This window comes from Vespa crabro, chromosome 7, assembly GCF_910589235.1.
Source record: "Vespa crabro chromosome 7, iyVesCrab1.2, whole genome shotgun sequence".
Classification (NCBI taxonomy): domain Eukaryota; kingdom Metazoa; phylum Arthropoda; class Insecta; order Hymenoptera; family Vespidae; genus Vespa; species Vespa crabro.
In genome coordinates this window covers 5,100,234-5,115,577 of record NC_060961.1, presented here as the reverse complement: position 1 = coordinate 5,115,577, position 15,344 = coordinate 5,100,234, and the positions used below count along the sequence as shown (strand labels likewise).

At 34.6% G+C, this 15,344-nt stretch overlaps 2 protein-coding genes and 1 long non-coding RNA gene across 12 annotated transcripts; 2 read left to right on the top strand and 1 right to left on the bottom strand.

The window, feature by feature from the left end:
- Nucleotides 1-231: 231 nt before the first annotated feature.
- Nucleotides 232-5,984, top strand: LOC124425605 (coiled-coil domain-containing protein 142). Of its 4 annotated transcripts, XM_046966157.1 has the most exons (12): nucleotides 232-987; nucleotides 1,180-1,533; nucleotides 1,608-1,753; nucleotides 1,858-2,048; nucleotides 2,597-2,788; nucleotides 2,864-3,003; nucleotides 3,511-3,795; nucleotides 4,547-4,663; nucleotides 4,949-5,102; nucleotides 5,213-5,330; nucleotides 5,421-5,608; nucleotides 5,824-5,984. In XM_046966157.1, the coding sequence occupies exons 1-12, from the start codon at nucleotides 817-819 to the stop codon at nucleotides 5,958-5,960; spliced, it is 2,193 nt and encodes a 730-aa protein (XP_046822113.1). In that variant the 5' UTR covers nucleotides 232-816; the 3' UTR covers nucleotides 5,961-5,984. The 4 variants fall into 4 exon arrangements, 3 of the variants coding, with proteins under 3 accessions (XP_046822113.1, XP_046822115.1, XP_046822114.1); XR_006942546.1 differs by lacking the exon at nucleotides 5,824-5,984 and having other exon boundaries at nucleotides 234-987; nucleotides 5,199-5,330; nucleotides 5,421-5,450; XM_046966159.1 differs by lacking the exons at nucleotides 5,421-5,608; nucleotides 5,824-5,984 and having other exon boundaries at nucleotides 234-987; nucleotides 5,199-5,338.
- Nucleotides 3,876-6,569, bottom strand: LOC124425606. Of its 5 annotated transcripts, none has more exons than XR_006942547.1 (4): nucleotides 6,210-6,569; nucleotides 5,448-5,590; nucleotides 4,924-5,093; nucleotides 3,876-4,692 (listed from the first exon to the last, which is right to left on the bottom strand). It is a non-coding gene; the product is annotated as an uncharacterized LOC124425606 (long non-coding RNA). The 5 variants fall into 5 exon arrangements; XR_006942551.1 differs by having other exon boundaries at nucleotides 3,876-4,689; XR_006942550.1 differs by having other exon boundaries at nucleotides 4,928-5,093.
- A 1,071-nt stretch (nucleotides 6,570-7,640) lies between these two features.
- On the top strand, nucleotides 7,641-15,327 carry LOC124425470. 3 transcript variants are annotated; one of them, XM_046965835.1, is made up of 5 exons: nucleotides 7,955-8,080; nucleotides 9,540-9,711; nucleotides 10,893-11,901; nucleotides 11,982-13,080; nucleotides 13,174-15,327. In XM_046965835.1, exons 2-5 carry the CDS (start codon nucleotides 9,575-9,577, stop codon nucleotides 15,303-15,305), a joined length of 4,377 nt encoding a protein of 1,458 aa, XP_046821791.1. In that variant the 5' UTR covers nucleotides 7,955-8,080; nucleotides 9,540-9,574; the 3' UTR covers nucleotides 15,306-15,327. The 3 variants fall into 3 exon arrangements, with proteins under 3 accessions (XP_046821792.1, XP_046821791.1, XP_046821790.1); XM_046965836.1 differs by lacking the exon at nucleotides 9,540-9,711 and having other exon boundaries at nucleotides 7,641-8,080; XM_046965834.1 differs by lacking the exon at nucleotides 7,955-8,080 and having other exon boundaries at nucleotides 9,509-9,711.
- Nucleotides 15,328-15,344: the final 17 nt, after the last annotated feature.

Here is a 15,344-nt window from a genome sequence, read left to right as displayed (position 1 = left end):
AGTGTCGATAAAGTAGAATTTTACGCGAGAAAACTGTTTTATCAAATAATGTTATAGTTTATCTAAGATTTAAGGATCTAACTTGCTTGAAACTAAATGTCTTTCTTCTTTTTTTTTATTTTTTTTTTTTGATGAACCAATCTTCTATATCTATTATTTCTTATATGCTACTCTTTCCAATTAAATAAATATCATTCAATAACTTCAAATAATGGCGAAAGAATTTAATAGAGATGTTTGATCGATAAAGAAATTTTTACAAATGTATATAATAAAAAGATATATTTACAAACATTTAACACACATATGCACACACACACACACACACACACATATATATATATATATATATAGTAATAATTTTACTAGAAAATTATATACGTAATTATTAGAACGTTTTAACACATTGTCATGCGCCAAGGTAACCGTGGTAACTAACGATGTAAATACAGTAGAATATTATTGTCTCATAAAATCATTCGTATATCTCATAGATCACAAAGAAAATACTAATTATTTAATAAAAGTTAATGAACCTTTAGGGGAAACAATGAATGACGATCGATATTTACGAGAGAAAAATAATTAACGATGGAAAATAATTGCGAAGCTAATTGATATGGTATGCTAATTTGCACAAAGAAAGTAAATGCGGGAGAAGATCGAGGAAGATTTACGAAGAAGAAGAAGAAGAAAGAAGAGGAGAAGAAGAAGAAGAAGAAGAAGGGGAATCAACTACTTCGAATGTCAAGGAAGGAGAAATTAATCGAAACGTTATATGTATATACATAGGAATAGCCAACATCAAGGAAACGCATGGATACTAATTACAGAGCGAATATCGCCAAGTGGCTACCCTTTCCTGGAGTTGCCCTCGAGAACTGGTTGGCAGACTCTTCCGTGTTAAACGAGAGGATGAGCAAACTCGCGGAACATATAGCCTTAATAATCGAGGATGTTGCGAAAGCACAAGCTTGTGATTTCGAGGTAGGAAACTATTGCTTTTAATTGCTACAATCGTACCTCTCCTACTCTCCCTCTCCCTCTCTCTTTTTTTTCTTTATTTCTTTGTTTCTTGTTTTATTGTTCTATAATGTAAAATTTTTTTAATTTTTAATATAATGAGATAATCGAATTTTATTGTAAAAAAAAAAAAAAGTAATAAATGTACGATTGCAGATATTCGAGGAGATCATCGACAATCTCGAAGATATAACGAAAAATTATAAATCATTGTTCAATGGAATGACGGAAACAACGCATCCGATTTACAAATACAAAGTACAACACTTTTCTATGATATTGAAAAGAAAACATAATGTCGTTGCTAAATTCACTCGAAATCTCATAAGCGAGATCGTTGATTCCAAAACCGACGAGATATTACGTATCATCTTTAAAATGATTAATGCATATAACAAGATGCTCGATTTGGATCATGATATTTTGGATACGTCCGTTAATGTCTTTTGCAATGATTGTCCATCTTCGTTAGAACCTTTGAAGAAATTTTCCGTAACTCGAATATTACAAGTAAGAATATATTCGAAGTTCGATCGTTGATTTATTTATCAAATAAAAATAATTAATAAAGTCAATTGTCGCAGATATTGGCGAAAAATCGTGCCGAGGAAACGTGTCATGAATTAATCGATTGTCTATTAGCAAATTATGAATCACACACGAAAGAGGACGTTACATCAGCATCCAATGACGTTGACCTTTCCGAGAATTCTAGCATCGAGATTTATCGGTTGGTTTGTTAACATCTAATGGTCTCAACCGTTTATATTATCATTAAAGTTGGAAAATAGATGAATTAATAATTAAACATGTTATTGCGTTACATCCTTTTAGAGCTCTCACGAGACACTTGACGCCACCAATCGTTAGCGATGCCTCAACGTTTCAACAAACACAACCATCGAATCTCGAGAGTATTCAAGCACTTGTGAATACTCAGAATGAACAAGTTCTAAGGCTTCTTAGCATTGTCCAAGATATTTCACCACAGTTACTTGGTTCCGATGCTTTGAAGATTATTGATGGTACGATATATAACTTTATTCTTTCGAAATAACGATCTTTTTCTATAAAAATAATTTCAAGGAAATAATAGAGCATCTTCCTTAACTTTTCCCTTCAAGATAGAAGGTCGGTTATCGAAAGTTGCTTATTAGTTAACTTCAACGAAGAAAATTTTTCGTGATAATATTAATTATAATAATAATATTATACCTTAAGAATAGACTTAAGGGAAATTTTAATGAAAAATGCAAAAGATGCACGATTAATATACCGGGTGTATCATTTAAAACAAGTAATCTAATTGTCTTGGTTAATTGTAAAGGCATTAAAAATAATTTTTATCCAATTTGAATGGTTTCAATGAGTCTGATCCAATTGAAAAAAAAAAAAAAAACATTTTATTTCGATCTAATTTCCTTCGAAGTTTTCCTTCAATTTTTCATATCGTGACAATTAAAGAAGATGGATTAGGCGAACTGTTTTACGTGAAACGTTCTGTATAACTCATAACGATTAAAATGAAATATATTCGATTCGAATGTAATGAATTTTTTCGAATCGTTTACAGGAGAAAAGAGACTAAAAGGTAGCGCGATAAGAAAGGTAAAAAATTATTATCAGGAGGTAGCTTGGGCAGCTCTTTCGGGGATGTTAGATCACGTTGTTCTATGGTGGTCACCGGAAGCTCTGGCTTCTCATCATAATCATGGAGCGGAACACTTGAAAAACTGGTTGAGACAATTCATTCAAAAAAATGCGGGTGAGGCACGTAATCACTTCATGGAATATACGTTTGACGTCGAAGAGTTCGAATAATTCGATGATCAAATTTTAGTTCCGCCGACAGTTAAACCTGCTTTACAAAATTTATGCGATGCTCTCGGTTATCACGTTACTATCACATCTTGGGACCAATTATTTCGAATAGCGTATACATCTGCCTTCAAATGCCAATCGAGACCTTCTACTACTGAGGTTGGTTTTTTTCCTTTTTTTTCTTTCTTTTGAAATTGTTTTTTTTTTCTCTCTTTAACATTTTTCAACTTAGTAACTTTAACTAGCTTTATTACTTTTCCATTGTATTTCTTTTCGTGTAATGATCTTATCTTATTTCATTAGAAATAATATTATGCATTTAAATTCTTTCTCTTCATCTTTCCCTCCCTCCCTTCTCCCTCCCTCCCTCTCTCTCTCTCTCTCTCTCTCTCTCTTTTACTTTCTGTGTTTAGCGCTAACTAACTCTATTTAGTTTGTTTTGATATAATTTTATCTCGATTTGTTAAATGTAGGTATTATGGATATAAAATGAATATGTATATCCATCTATCTCTCTTTTCCTCTCTCTCTCTTTTTTTTTTTTATTTTTTTTTTCTTTAATAATACACTCCGTAGTAGGAATGGAATTTAAATTTCAAATATTTTGACAATCGCGTTGGATTTAATTATAACCCGTTTAACGATTTCTCTTTACCCATTTTCTAGGGCACGGACACGGGTCAAATGTTCAGCGAGCTTTTCCAATTACTGGTAACGCTGAGCAACGAGTGCGAGGTCGGAGGTGAATGGGTGATCGGCGCGCCGTTAATGGAATTGCCGATTTCAGAACAGATCGTCGTTCTTCACAGGCTCGATCACTCGGTCCACACTGCTAGGCTCTGGGTCATGCAGGAATCCAAGATGATTGCTCACACTTGGAACCTGGATGTTTTATTTCTAATGGTCAAGGGCGACGTGGTCAATTGTCTCGAGGAACTATCTTATCTCAAGGTTGAAATTACTATCATATTATTTGACAATGTTTACATTAATATCTTTCCATCGACATTTTCTCGCTGATTCATCTCATCGATACTTCTTTTTTTTTTTTTAATATGTTTATTTTCCTGACAAATTGTATTTTCTATCATTAATGTATATCTTTTAGGCGATGAAATATCTCTATATAGATAATTCTATTGATAATTTTAAAATCAGACAGAAAAAAAAATATTCTTCGCAAGTTTTTTAAAAGTATAATATACTAGCAGCAGTTATAGTTATCTAGTATTTTTTTTATCATATTTTTACATAACCATAAATATCGTCTTCATTTCTATATTTATTGCATATAAAAATATCAATACAGATATCAATATTTTTTCGAATGGATGTAAACGAACGAATGGGAGTAACGATGTCATGTCATACGATTAAACAGAGACAAATTATAATTAATACGATCTGAAGTTCTGTACTGATTGATAAAAATGATTATACTGATTATAATCGAACGTCGATCATAACGACGTATAAAAAAATAATCTAAAGTTTTTATTCTTTTGAAAAGCACGTTAATAAGAACATATAGCGTTAAAATAGTATCACTGTGAAATATCGTCGAGGAAGTTTTTGTTCCATTAAACGCATATACGTCTCTCGATCTCTTTTATTCTTACCATTAAATAGAATTTTTTTGAGTACATCTACTCTTTTCGCGAAATCAAATTCAATTGTCGAATTGAATCTCTATCGATTGTAGCTCGCCGATCATTCGAGTGCACTTTCGGAGGATTCCGTTAGCGTACAAGTGCTCGTTTGCGTCAAGATGAGAGCTAAAATCGTTTCCGAGGTGAACGCCAACGTACAGTTGTTGCAGGTAATATCATGATTTTTCTCATATTTCTTCTTGAAACGAAAATATTAAACATATGTATATATCTAAATATGTATATACATTTTAATACATTACAAGTTGATCTCTTTGAAATAATTAAATATAATAAGACGAGTGTTAAAATTAAAATGAAACGAAATATATTTTAGTCAAAATTAATTATTCGCGAGATCTTTAATCGTTAAATGATTTTGAAAAATTCTGAGCTTGTAAATAGTTCAAATGCTGTATCCTTTACTTACGTACTGTATATTCGTAAATCGATAGGATGCACCGGTAAAGTGCATAGACATACTCGCCAAGATCTGTCGCGTGATCAGCCTTGCGAATCTACACATGTGTTTTCCACGATCAAATTATTGGAGAAAGAGCAGCGACGTGGCACCTGCGGCTGCAAGTTCCTATGTTGAAACTTATTTCGGTAACGCGTTAATAATATATGTATACTTTAGAAAAGGAAAAAAATACAAACAAAAAAAAAAGAAAATAAAAAAAATCTCAATCAATGTGTGGCAAGAACGTTTGTTTTAGAGAAGATTTTATTACCGGTTCTCGAGGTTATAGAGGATCCTGATATTTCAAATATGATATTGAAAATAATGTGCGAAGCCTGGCTCGATTATATTTATTTGCATCGCATCAAATTCAGGTAAATTAAATCGTGAATGCAGAATGGTGAATGAAACCAAACAAATTTTTCTTTTTTTTCCTTTCTTTCTTTCTTTTTTTTTTTTTTTAGCGAATACGGAGCTCTTCAATTACTCACCGACTTTGCCTATGTTTCCACGTGGGTAACAGCGTGCTCGATAATATCGCAGAATGTGAGAAATCATTTGTTGAAGAACGAAATGTTACGCCGTTGCGAGGGCGTCGGTCGACTTCTTCTTAGACATCCAGGAGAAGCGATTCCTATGCAGAAACGACTTGGTAAGTATATTTTGTCTCTTCGGGGAACAATTAAGGATTTCGTAGAGTCGACGTCTTTGTTGAGAATTTCAAAAAAAGGAAAAGAAAGAGAGAGAGAGAAAGATAGTAATACACGAGAAAGCATTTCTCAAGTGGCTAGAAAGTAATTAGTCTCCGTCATCTCTATTCACTCTCTCTTTCACGCAACAAGTACAAAAGTATGTTCGGTGCTTCAGCTCGTAGGACAAATGATAGCGGATCACCGGAATCACCCGGTCTCGAGCGGATGCCAGCGGAAATGTATGTCCCGAATCAGGAACAATGGCTCGAACTTCGAGCACCGAAGCGATACAACTTTTGCTGTACGGAATAAGTGGAATAAATTCAACGCAATCGACTTTCTTCTTATCTTTTTTCTTTTCTTTTTTATTTTGTTTTTTTTTCTTTTACTCGGAAAGAAACGCTTTCATTTAATCGTTTTAACTTCTCGAATAATTCTTTTCGAGAGTTATAAGGATCATCTCTAATCGATCTATCAGCTTGAATGAAACTAACGATGGATTTTATCAGAAAACCGGATCGATTTTATATTATCACCGTACAATTCGTAATTTGTACTTACTTACATTCCCTTTGAAGCCAACCAAACGACAGAAGCCTCTTCGTGTATGGCCTCTTACGTGTATCGTCTTACGCTTCATGTTGAAGAGTGAAACGTTCTTACTCGACGATCGTCGACCTTTGTTCCGTGTCATGTATGTATATTCTGTTTAAACTTCTATGTTGTTGTTGGTTTTTATTTTCTTACGTTGTCCTATATTTTGATCGTTGTATGTTTCAAGATCAATGTGAACGTAATATCGAATAACAAATAAGATAATCATCTGGAAAAAAAATATGCATATTTATATATTCGTATTAATTCGAGAAAACGAAGAGTTTAATTGGTCTCAATAATAAAAACGTTTAATTATTGTATCGATAATATTTTGTATAACATTTAAGTATTTACGTTTTAATTAATACTCATGCTCATCAATGAATTCTTAGATTATGCGATATTTAAAAATTAATTAAGATTTAATTGTACAAATATTTCTTAACTATTTATTACATCTTGATAAATAAAAGGACATTTATTTAATAATATAATTAATAACACAATATTTGAATTTATTGATTTTTTAATTCAATTATTAATTATTTTAGAAAACTATTATTTTTTTGTTGTTCGCTAGATTGACAGAAATTATCGATGATTGAAATGGTACGAGGTGATGTTTTACTTCATATTAAAATTATCTTCGTATTGGTTAATACCACAAAATAAAAATACATCGAGTTGACTCACGTTACATTCTCAGTTCCTTGATTCGTGACTAACCTTATGTAACCCAACCAGTCCGTCATGCTTACATAGATGCAAATACATATACATATATATATATATATATATATATATATATATATATATATATATATATATATATATGCATACAATTACGATGGAGTCTCGTCGAATCGTTGAACATTCTGAATCATTTTCTTAAACCCTGTTTTCTTACAAAGACGTAGATTTTAATCTTATTTTTCTCCTTTTTATCATTTATTAATTTCTTATAAACGTATAAATTTGTATCTAATTTTCTTAATTTATTATTACCCTCAAATTAAGAAAATATCTTTCAAAAAATTTCTTCATGATCGTTGACATAATAACATTGCAAAATTTTGCAAATATTATCTTGATTTATAAATAAGTATTATCTTATTCTAATAAATTCTTTATTAATTGAATCAAGTAAATATTTTCAATAATATATTGAACGTAAGAAAAGAAGATTTTCAATGAATATTACAGGAGAAATAAAAAGAAATGAATATAGTCTCATATGTACAATATATTAAAGTACATATGTATGCGTATATATAAAAGCACCGTTGGATCGGTTTACCCCTTTTGAAACCTTTTTTCTCCTATAGTATAGTACAATCTTGTGGTAAGACGAACCGAGCCGAACGCGGGAGGAGAATAGAGACGAGAAACAAGGGAGAGAGCGTTGGTAGTGGCAAGTATTAGCGTTACCATCGTCATCGTCGTCCTCTCTAACGCAGTCTCTTCGTTCGTCGGTCGACGTATATACATACGATGAAGTAAAAAGTTTCGGTCAAATATCGTCTTGTTTACAAAAAAGAAAAAAAAAAAAAAACAAACAAAAACAAAAACAAAAAAGTTATTAGCCATAATCTTTCCCTCTTTTATCTTTCTTTCTCATTATTTTCTTTCATTATCTTCTTTCCATTATATTTTCTTTCTTTTATTATATCGTGAACGTGCGCGCATTTGCGCGCACGGCAAAGTATGCGTATCACCGAAAGAACTTCGTTGACCAGACCAACCGATTCGCCTGATTACGTTGAGTTTGCGAGTCTCTTGAGGACGAGAAGAGCTCGAATTCGAAACTTTCAATGCTGCATTTGCGCAAGTCTCATGTAAGTCCACTATTTATGTAATCTCTTGAGAAGATAAAAAAAAAAGAAGAAGGAAAGAAAAAGAAAAAAAAAAAAAGGAGAAAAAGAAAATAATCGAGACAGATAACACACGCACGTATCACATTGTGTTAAATCCAAGTCAAATCGTTTAATATCGTTGATATCGGCTTATTAACGAGGCGAAACATTTTCTTCTCATGGATACAACGATGTCGACGACATTTTCGAAAATTACATGTTACGATCACTTTCCCGTCCGTTAAATCGCTTAATATTCCTGTTACGGATACTAGATGATAATCCACGCAACGCGTTGCTTTACGCTATGATCATTAACTTCTGGATGATCTGTTTACGGGCTCTTAATTTGATTTATGAGACGGGCTGCTTGAATTCTCTCAACACTTTGGGAATGTACCGGGTCGTGGATACTGCACGCGTTCTCATAATTAAATACCTTTACTTAATTACATAACAATGTAACGTAGGTGGATAGGTAGTTACTATTATAGTTAGAAAAAAATTTCGAACGTTTTCTCGATTTTCTCTGGAACGGGAACGAGTTGCGGAATTGAAACGAAAATACCTATTCCATCGTTAATTATTTTGTGCCTCCCTTCGATCTTTTTTCTTCTTCTTTTTTTTTTTTTTTTCTTTTATTGTTGTACCATATTCATTCTCGTTATCCTTCGTTTACCACGCCCGTTCGTTATACAAGTTCATTATGCGAATTTACAAGAAAACAGTGCGCGCTCATGTGACAAATAGTATTATATAAAAATAAATATCTTCGTGACATTGATATCTTTTTTCTTTTTTCTTCTTTATATATATATATATATATATATATATATATATATATATATATATTTTTTTTTTTATTTATTTCTTTTTCTTTTCAAAGGAAAATAAGTTCTCGCGATTTTTAAACGATCGCAATTTCGCAGAGAAACGTGTGTCACACGTTTAAAAAATTCTTTTACTTTTAATTAAATTAAATTTTGTAATTTTCTATTTAAAAGGAAGCTAAGTTCTTGCGATTTTCAAACGATCGCAAATTCGCAGAGAAACGTATGTCGCACGTTTGAAAAATTCTTTTATTTTTTTATTAAATTAAATTTTGTAATTTTCTTTTTAAAGGAAGATAAGTTCTCGCGATTTTCAAACGATCACAAATTCGCAGAGAAATGTGTGTCGCACGTGTGAAAAATTCTTTTACTTTTTATTAAATAAAATTTTGTAATTTTCTTTTTAAAGGAGGATAAGTTCTTGCGATTTTCGAACCATCGCAAATTTGCAAAGAAACGTGTGTTGCATATTCGAACGAGAAAAGAAAAAAAAAAAGAAAAAGAAGAAAAATTATATTTATGTCTTTTTCACCCGTCTAGTATAAGTAGTTGCTACTTACGTAAATTCACAAGTCACTTCGATGCCTATCGACAATCGCAAATCGTTTTAGTTTACCTGTTGACGCGTTAACGTGCAGAAGGAAAGATGTCCGATTCGGAGAAGATTCCGTTGGCCCATGCCGCGGAACCGCAAACATATTACGTGAACGACACCTACCAATTTTATTCGCGTAGGAGAAAAATGGAACAACAAATACAATGCCTTACCTTCATCGTTTCTCTGTGAGTTCGATCGATCAAATACCTTTATCATACAATTTCATAATTTCTCGTCGGATATTTTAGCGAATTCAAGTCGAATTGAAAGATCGGAATAATATAAATATAAATATAAATATAAATATATATATATATATATATATATATATATATATATATAAAGAAAAAACATATTTCATCGCGAATTTAAAATTTTCGAGATATTTCGAGAGACTTTTGTCATTTTGTAAAAATTCGCGACGATACGCGATCGTTCATTTTGATCGAAACGCTTTGTTGTTTTCGAATGATAATAATTAATCGAGCAGATACCGGGTAATAGTCGAGAGCTTTGATTTAAAATGCATGTGTGATAATTAAAGCACGAACATAGTAGGTATATGACATTACGTTTATTACATGCCGTTAATATATTGGTATTCCATGTATCAAATTTGTTGTGTATCAAAGTTCGCGTTTCACGGTCCTGAATATAGATGATATAATTCTAAAATGGCGTAGATTCTGTGGAGTTTAAATGGACACATGAATACAGTACAGTATACAGTAATAATATATTATATTCAACGCATAACCTGGCATTGTATTTTAAGCGTAGGTCGATTCGTGTTACGTGACGTCGACCTTGATTACATGTGTAATCGAACGGTGAACGGGTACTACGCCGTTCGATCTCTCTTTCTCTTTCTCTTCCCCTCTCTCTATCTCTTTCTCCCTATTTCTCTCTCTCTCTCTCTCTCTCTTGTTCTCTGTTAATTGCAATTAAGCGTACTTCAACACTTTGAGTTCCAATCGATTTGCATAACGTAAGGATAACGTCGCCCTCGGTCATTGATTACGTAACGACAACGTCCTGCTGAGTATAATTGGAACAAACCCGAAAACTAAGAACTCTCGACTGGACTTAAATCGAGAAAATCTGTAATTACCGAATAAATTTCGCGATTTCGATTGGTTTTTTTTTTTTCTATTATAGTGAACAAGAACAAGGAAAAAAGAGAGAGAGAGCGAACTTTAACTGAAAATATTTTTCTTATTCGACTTCGATGTATCGATTGCAAGAAAAAACAAGTAAGAAAAAGAAAAAAGATATTAAATTAGGGGTACACGAGAAATCACAAGTAATAATGGTTTTTCCTTTAATTATTTTATCATTGATTTAATCATTCGTTCGAACTTTTCAGAGCAATATTCACGATAGCATTGGTCGTTACGATCAGTTATTCCGTGAGTCACAGTAATCAAACAGAAGACGGAATAACTAATCAGACATCTTCGAGTACTGACTCGTCTGAAACGAACGATGTTGCTAATTTAAAAGTGGGTCTAACTACGGGATTCGATTCGCATACTTTCTTCAGTACTACCAGTGCGAGTCATTTCGTTTACGGAGCAGATGATAACATTGATTTTTCGCCAAAGCAGAATCTGACCGAAACAGAGTTGAAGGAAGCTCTTACGGCTGGTCAACAGGCTGTACAATTGAGAGTTTCTGCTGATACTGCGGCATTATCTTCGCCTTTACCATCACCATCACCAGAATCGAGACATCGATGGGCAGTCAGCACGAGTGTCAATGTCGGTGGTTTAGCTTTGGCTGCCATTGGCGAGATAGCCGCTACAAAGCAAATCGAAAGCGCAAGATCATTTTCAGGCAAACCGTCGGCAATCGGTTGTTTCTTCGATGGTGGTTGGGCACCGAAAGGTGTCTGCAGAGAATTTCTGAATGTGAATTGCACCATCGGCAAATACAGAAATTACGACGGGACCTGCAATCGCCCGAAGCAATGGGGTTCGGCTTTGATGCCGTTTAGAAGAGTCCTGCCACCAGATTACGCTGACAGAATCGATTCACCTCGAAGAGCACGTTCCGGAAATGAGTTACCCTCGGCAAGGGAGGTCAGTCTGAAAGTTCACAAGCCGTCGCCCAGTTCAAATCCTTCATTTACCGTGATGTTAGCCGTGTTCGGTCAGTTCCTCGATCACGATATCACAGCCACAGCGATAAGTCAGGGCGTCAACGGTAGTTCCATCTCGTGTTGTCCGCCTTCGATCGGCCATCCAGAATGTTTTCCCGTTTCCGTTGGATCGGGTGATCCAGTTTACGATATTACCGGAAAAACCTGCATGGAGTTCGTTCGTTCGGCACCGGCTCCTCAATGTAAAATTGGACCAAGAGAACAACTTAATCAGGTGAACCTATTTATTTTCTTGTTTCCTTATTATCTGATCTTATGTCAGATGTGTAAAATAGTGAATCGTTTCATGTTTAGGTTACCGCTTTTATCGATGGCTCGGCGATATATGGATCGGATTCTCAAACCGCACAGAATCTACGGGAATTCTCTGGTGGACGATTGAGGATGCAAATAACGCCGGATAACAGAACTCTTCTACCGGCTAGTTTAAATTTCAATGATGGATGCAATAGAGAGGATGAACGTTTAAGGGGACGTTATTGTTTCCTCGCAGGAGATCCAAGAGCGAACGAGAATTTGCACTTGACGACTATGCATTTGATATGGGCAAGACAACATAATAAAATTGCTGATGGATTGGCCAATGTTAATCCTACTTGGTCGGACGAAAAGGTCTATCAGGAAGCTCGTCGTATAATCGGTGCTCAACTTCAGCATATTACCTATGAAGAATTCGTTCCAATTATATTAGGTGAACAGGAAACGAATCTTCGAGATTTGAGACCATTGACTTCGGGTTATAGAAAATGGAGCGAGAGTCCCGATAATCCAATCAATGATCCAACTATAGCCAATAGCTTTGCTGCAGCGGCTTTTAGATTTGCACATACTCTTCTGCCCGGTTTGATGATGATGACTAATGCCCAAAAAGGCACTTCGTCGTACATCGAACTTCACAGGATGCTTTTCAATCCTTATAGTCTATATTCGAGCGATGGCATTGGTAACTCGGTAATTTCGGCTACTAGAAACGTCATTCAAAGAACTTCAATTCACGTCACATCGCAATTAACGAGACATCTTTTCGAGGATCCGATTAACAACGTTTCAGTACCTTGCGGTCTCGATCTCGTATCGTTGAATATTCAACGTGGAAGGGATCACGGACTACCTGGTTATACTAAATGGAGAGAATATTGTAATTTGGGGAAACCCGAATCGTTCAGTGATCTGATCGATCATATGGATCCAGAAGCCCTCGATGCGATATCAAAGCTATACGAATCCGTTTACGATATTGATCTATATACTGGTGCACTGGCGGAAATACCGAAAACCGGTGGTATCGTTGGACCCACTTTCACGTGTTTAATTGCTGATCAGTTCGTCAGATTGCAGAAAGGAGATCGTTATTGGTACGAGGTACCTGATCAATCGCATTCATTTACCGAAGGTAAAATATTCTTTTAATATATTTTAACATGTTATAATATATTTTAAATTAGATTTTATCAAATGTTTTAAATCTTAATATTATGTATTTTAGAACAATTGCAAGAATTACGTAAGAGTTCCCTGGCGAGATTGTTGTGCGACTGTTCCGATCAAGTAACCCAAATTCAATTGAAAGTTATGCGATCGATTGGTGCCGATAATCCGGTGATATCCTGCGAGGATATACCACAATTGTCTCTTGAACTTTGGAAGGAAGATCGTCTAAACGTACCAATTCTAAAGACAGCTCCGTTCGTGGTGGATTGGTTAAATTTCAAGAAGACTTTGAACGATACTATTCAAGAAATAGTGACATTTATTAATGATACCAGAACCAATCTACCACCGGCCAGTCCCGATTGGCTTGCCTTTGGTAACGAACTAAACAATACATTTTCGGAGATTAGGAACCAACTTAACGGATTACATCCGAAAAAGGAACCAATGGAAATGACGGCTTACAATGATGGGAATTTTACATTACGAGCTGCTCCTGGAGCAGCTATGTTCAATGATTGGATAAATTTCAAAAGTGAACTCATCAAGACATTGAACGATACCATTGGTGGATTTGGAGGTATTCCACCGATTACCGCCGATTGGATCGATTTGAGAACGAAGATCAAGAATCAGACGTCCGATTTAATATCCCAAATTATTTCTGCAAAAATGGATCTCTTTTCTAAGCTTCCAATGAAAAATAAAACGGCTGAGATGATTAATGCAAGTAAAGAAAGTATAGCTGCAATTTTTGATTGGAAAAATTTCAAAGGCGACGTAATCAATTCTCTCGACGATGCTATCATGAATATTGCTACTAATATGCCTGAACCTGGTGATCCAGCTTGGGCCACGTTTGGAGATGACATTAAAGCTCATTTCAATGCTCTTCGAGATAAGATTATCGCTGACACGTCGACTGTACCAACAGAGTTAGCTGCAGGAACAGGGGATACGATGACTGACTGGATGTCCATTAAAAGCGATATCTTAAATACAGTATCGAATACCGTACAGAATATAGAAGCCGGTATGCCACCTCCTGGTGATTCCATAGCTTGGTTAGCTTATAGAGATAAAATTATGAAAAGTTTTGCTACATTCAATAGTAAATTTCCTGCGAACAATAAAGCTTTTCTAAAGAATCCATCTCCTTATACAAACATGCCGTTTGAAGGTGCACTAGCCGATATTTCGGGAAAATCAAAAGACAATCCTATGACAATGCAACTTGTAAACTTAACAAACGATTGGCTTGATTTTCAAAGTAAGATAAACGCTTCTGTCGCACAGATAATCACAGATATTAAAAGCAAAGATCTAAAGACGATAGATCCTATTGGTTGGATAATTTTTGGCAATACTTTCAAGAGCAAATTTGCAGAGTTGAAAGACGAAATTGTTGGTATAAAAGCCGAATGGGCTGATTTCTTTGGTATGGGTGAAAACAATATCGTCAAGTCACCTACGTTTAATCTCAAAGAAACCACTAAGGCTTGGAAAGCCTCGTCTACTCTTTACAATACCGTCAAAGCTGCTACTTTTACAAAGCCAACGGTCTGGCCACCAACGATCATTCCAGCGGCCGACTGGATAACTTTTAAAAACGATATTAACGATACGATAATGAATTTTTTAAACACCGTTAATACAACGAACGCTGATTGGTCCAGTATCAACGATACGTACGTGAAATCGTTCGATGATTTAAAAAATGAGATCGTAGCTTTAAAAGGATTAATCACGGACAATATCACGAATTCTATTGCTGCCGCTGATTGGAGTAAATTTCATACGCAGTTGAACGCCACTGTGAACGATCTTATTCAAAATTTGAAGAACCAAACACAGGCAAACATTATGGAAATAATAAAGGTATTGTTCGATGCCAAAGATAAATTTTCTATTCTCGAGCCACCGATTTTGCCTTTGGCCATTTCCGAAACGGATAATTGGGCTTCATATTTTGTCGATCTTAATAAAACGGTCGACAACGCTTTGAAGAATATTGGTGATTTAAAGCGTCCCGCGGCGACAGTCAAAGCAGACGAGCCCGCCTCATCATCTTCTAATATCATCAAAGTTTCAAGTTTCACGAGTTGCCTAAGTTTCGCTATTGTCTTTAGCTTGTTCAATATTATCTCGTCTTATACGTTTCATGCTAAAATAAAGAGATACGAATAATTACTAGGTTTTAATAAGATCATTCAATGGGTTTATTAT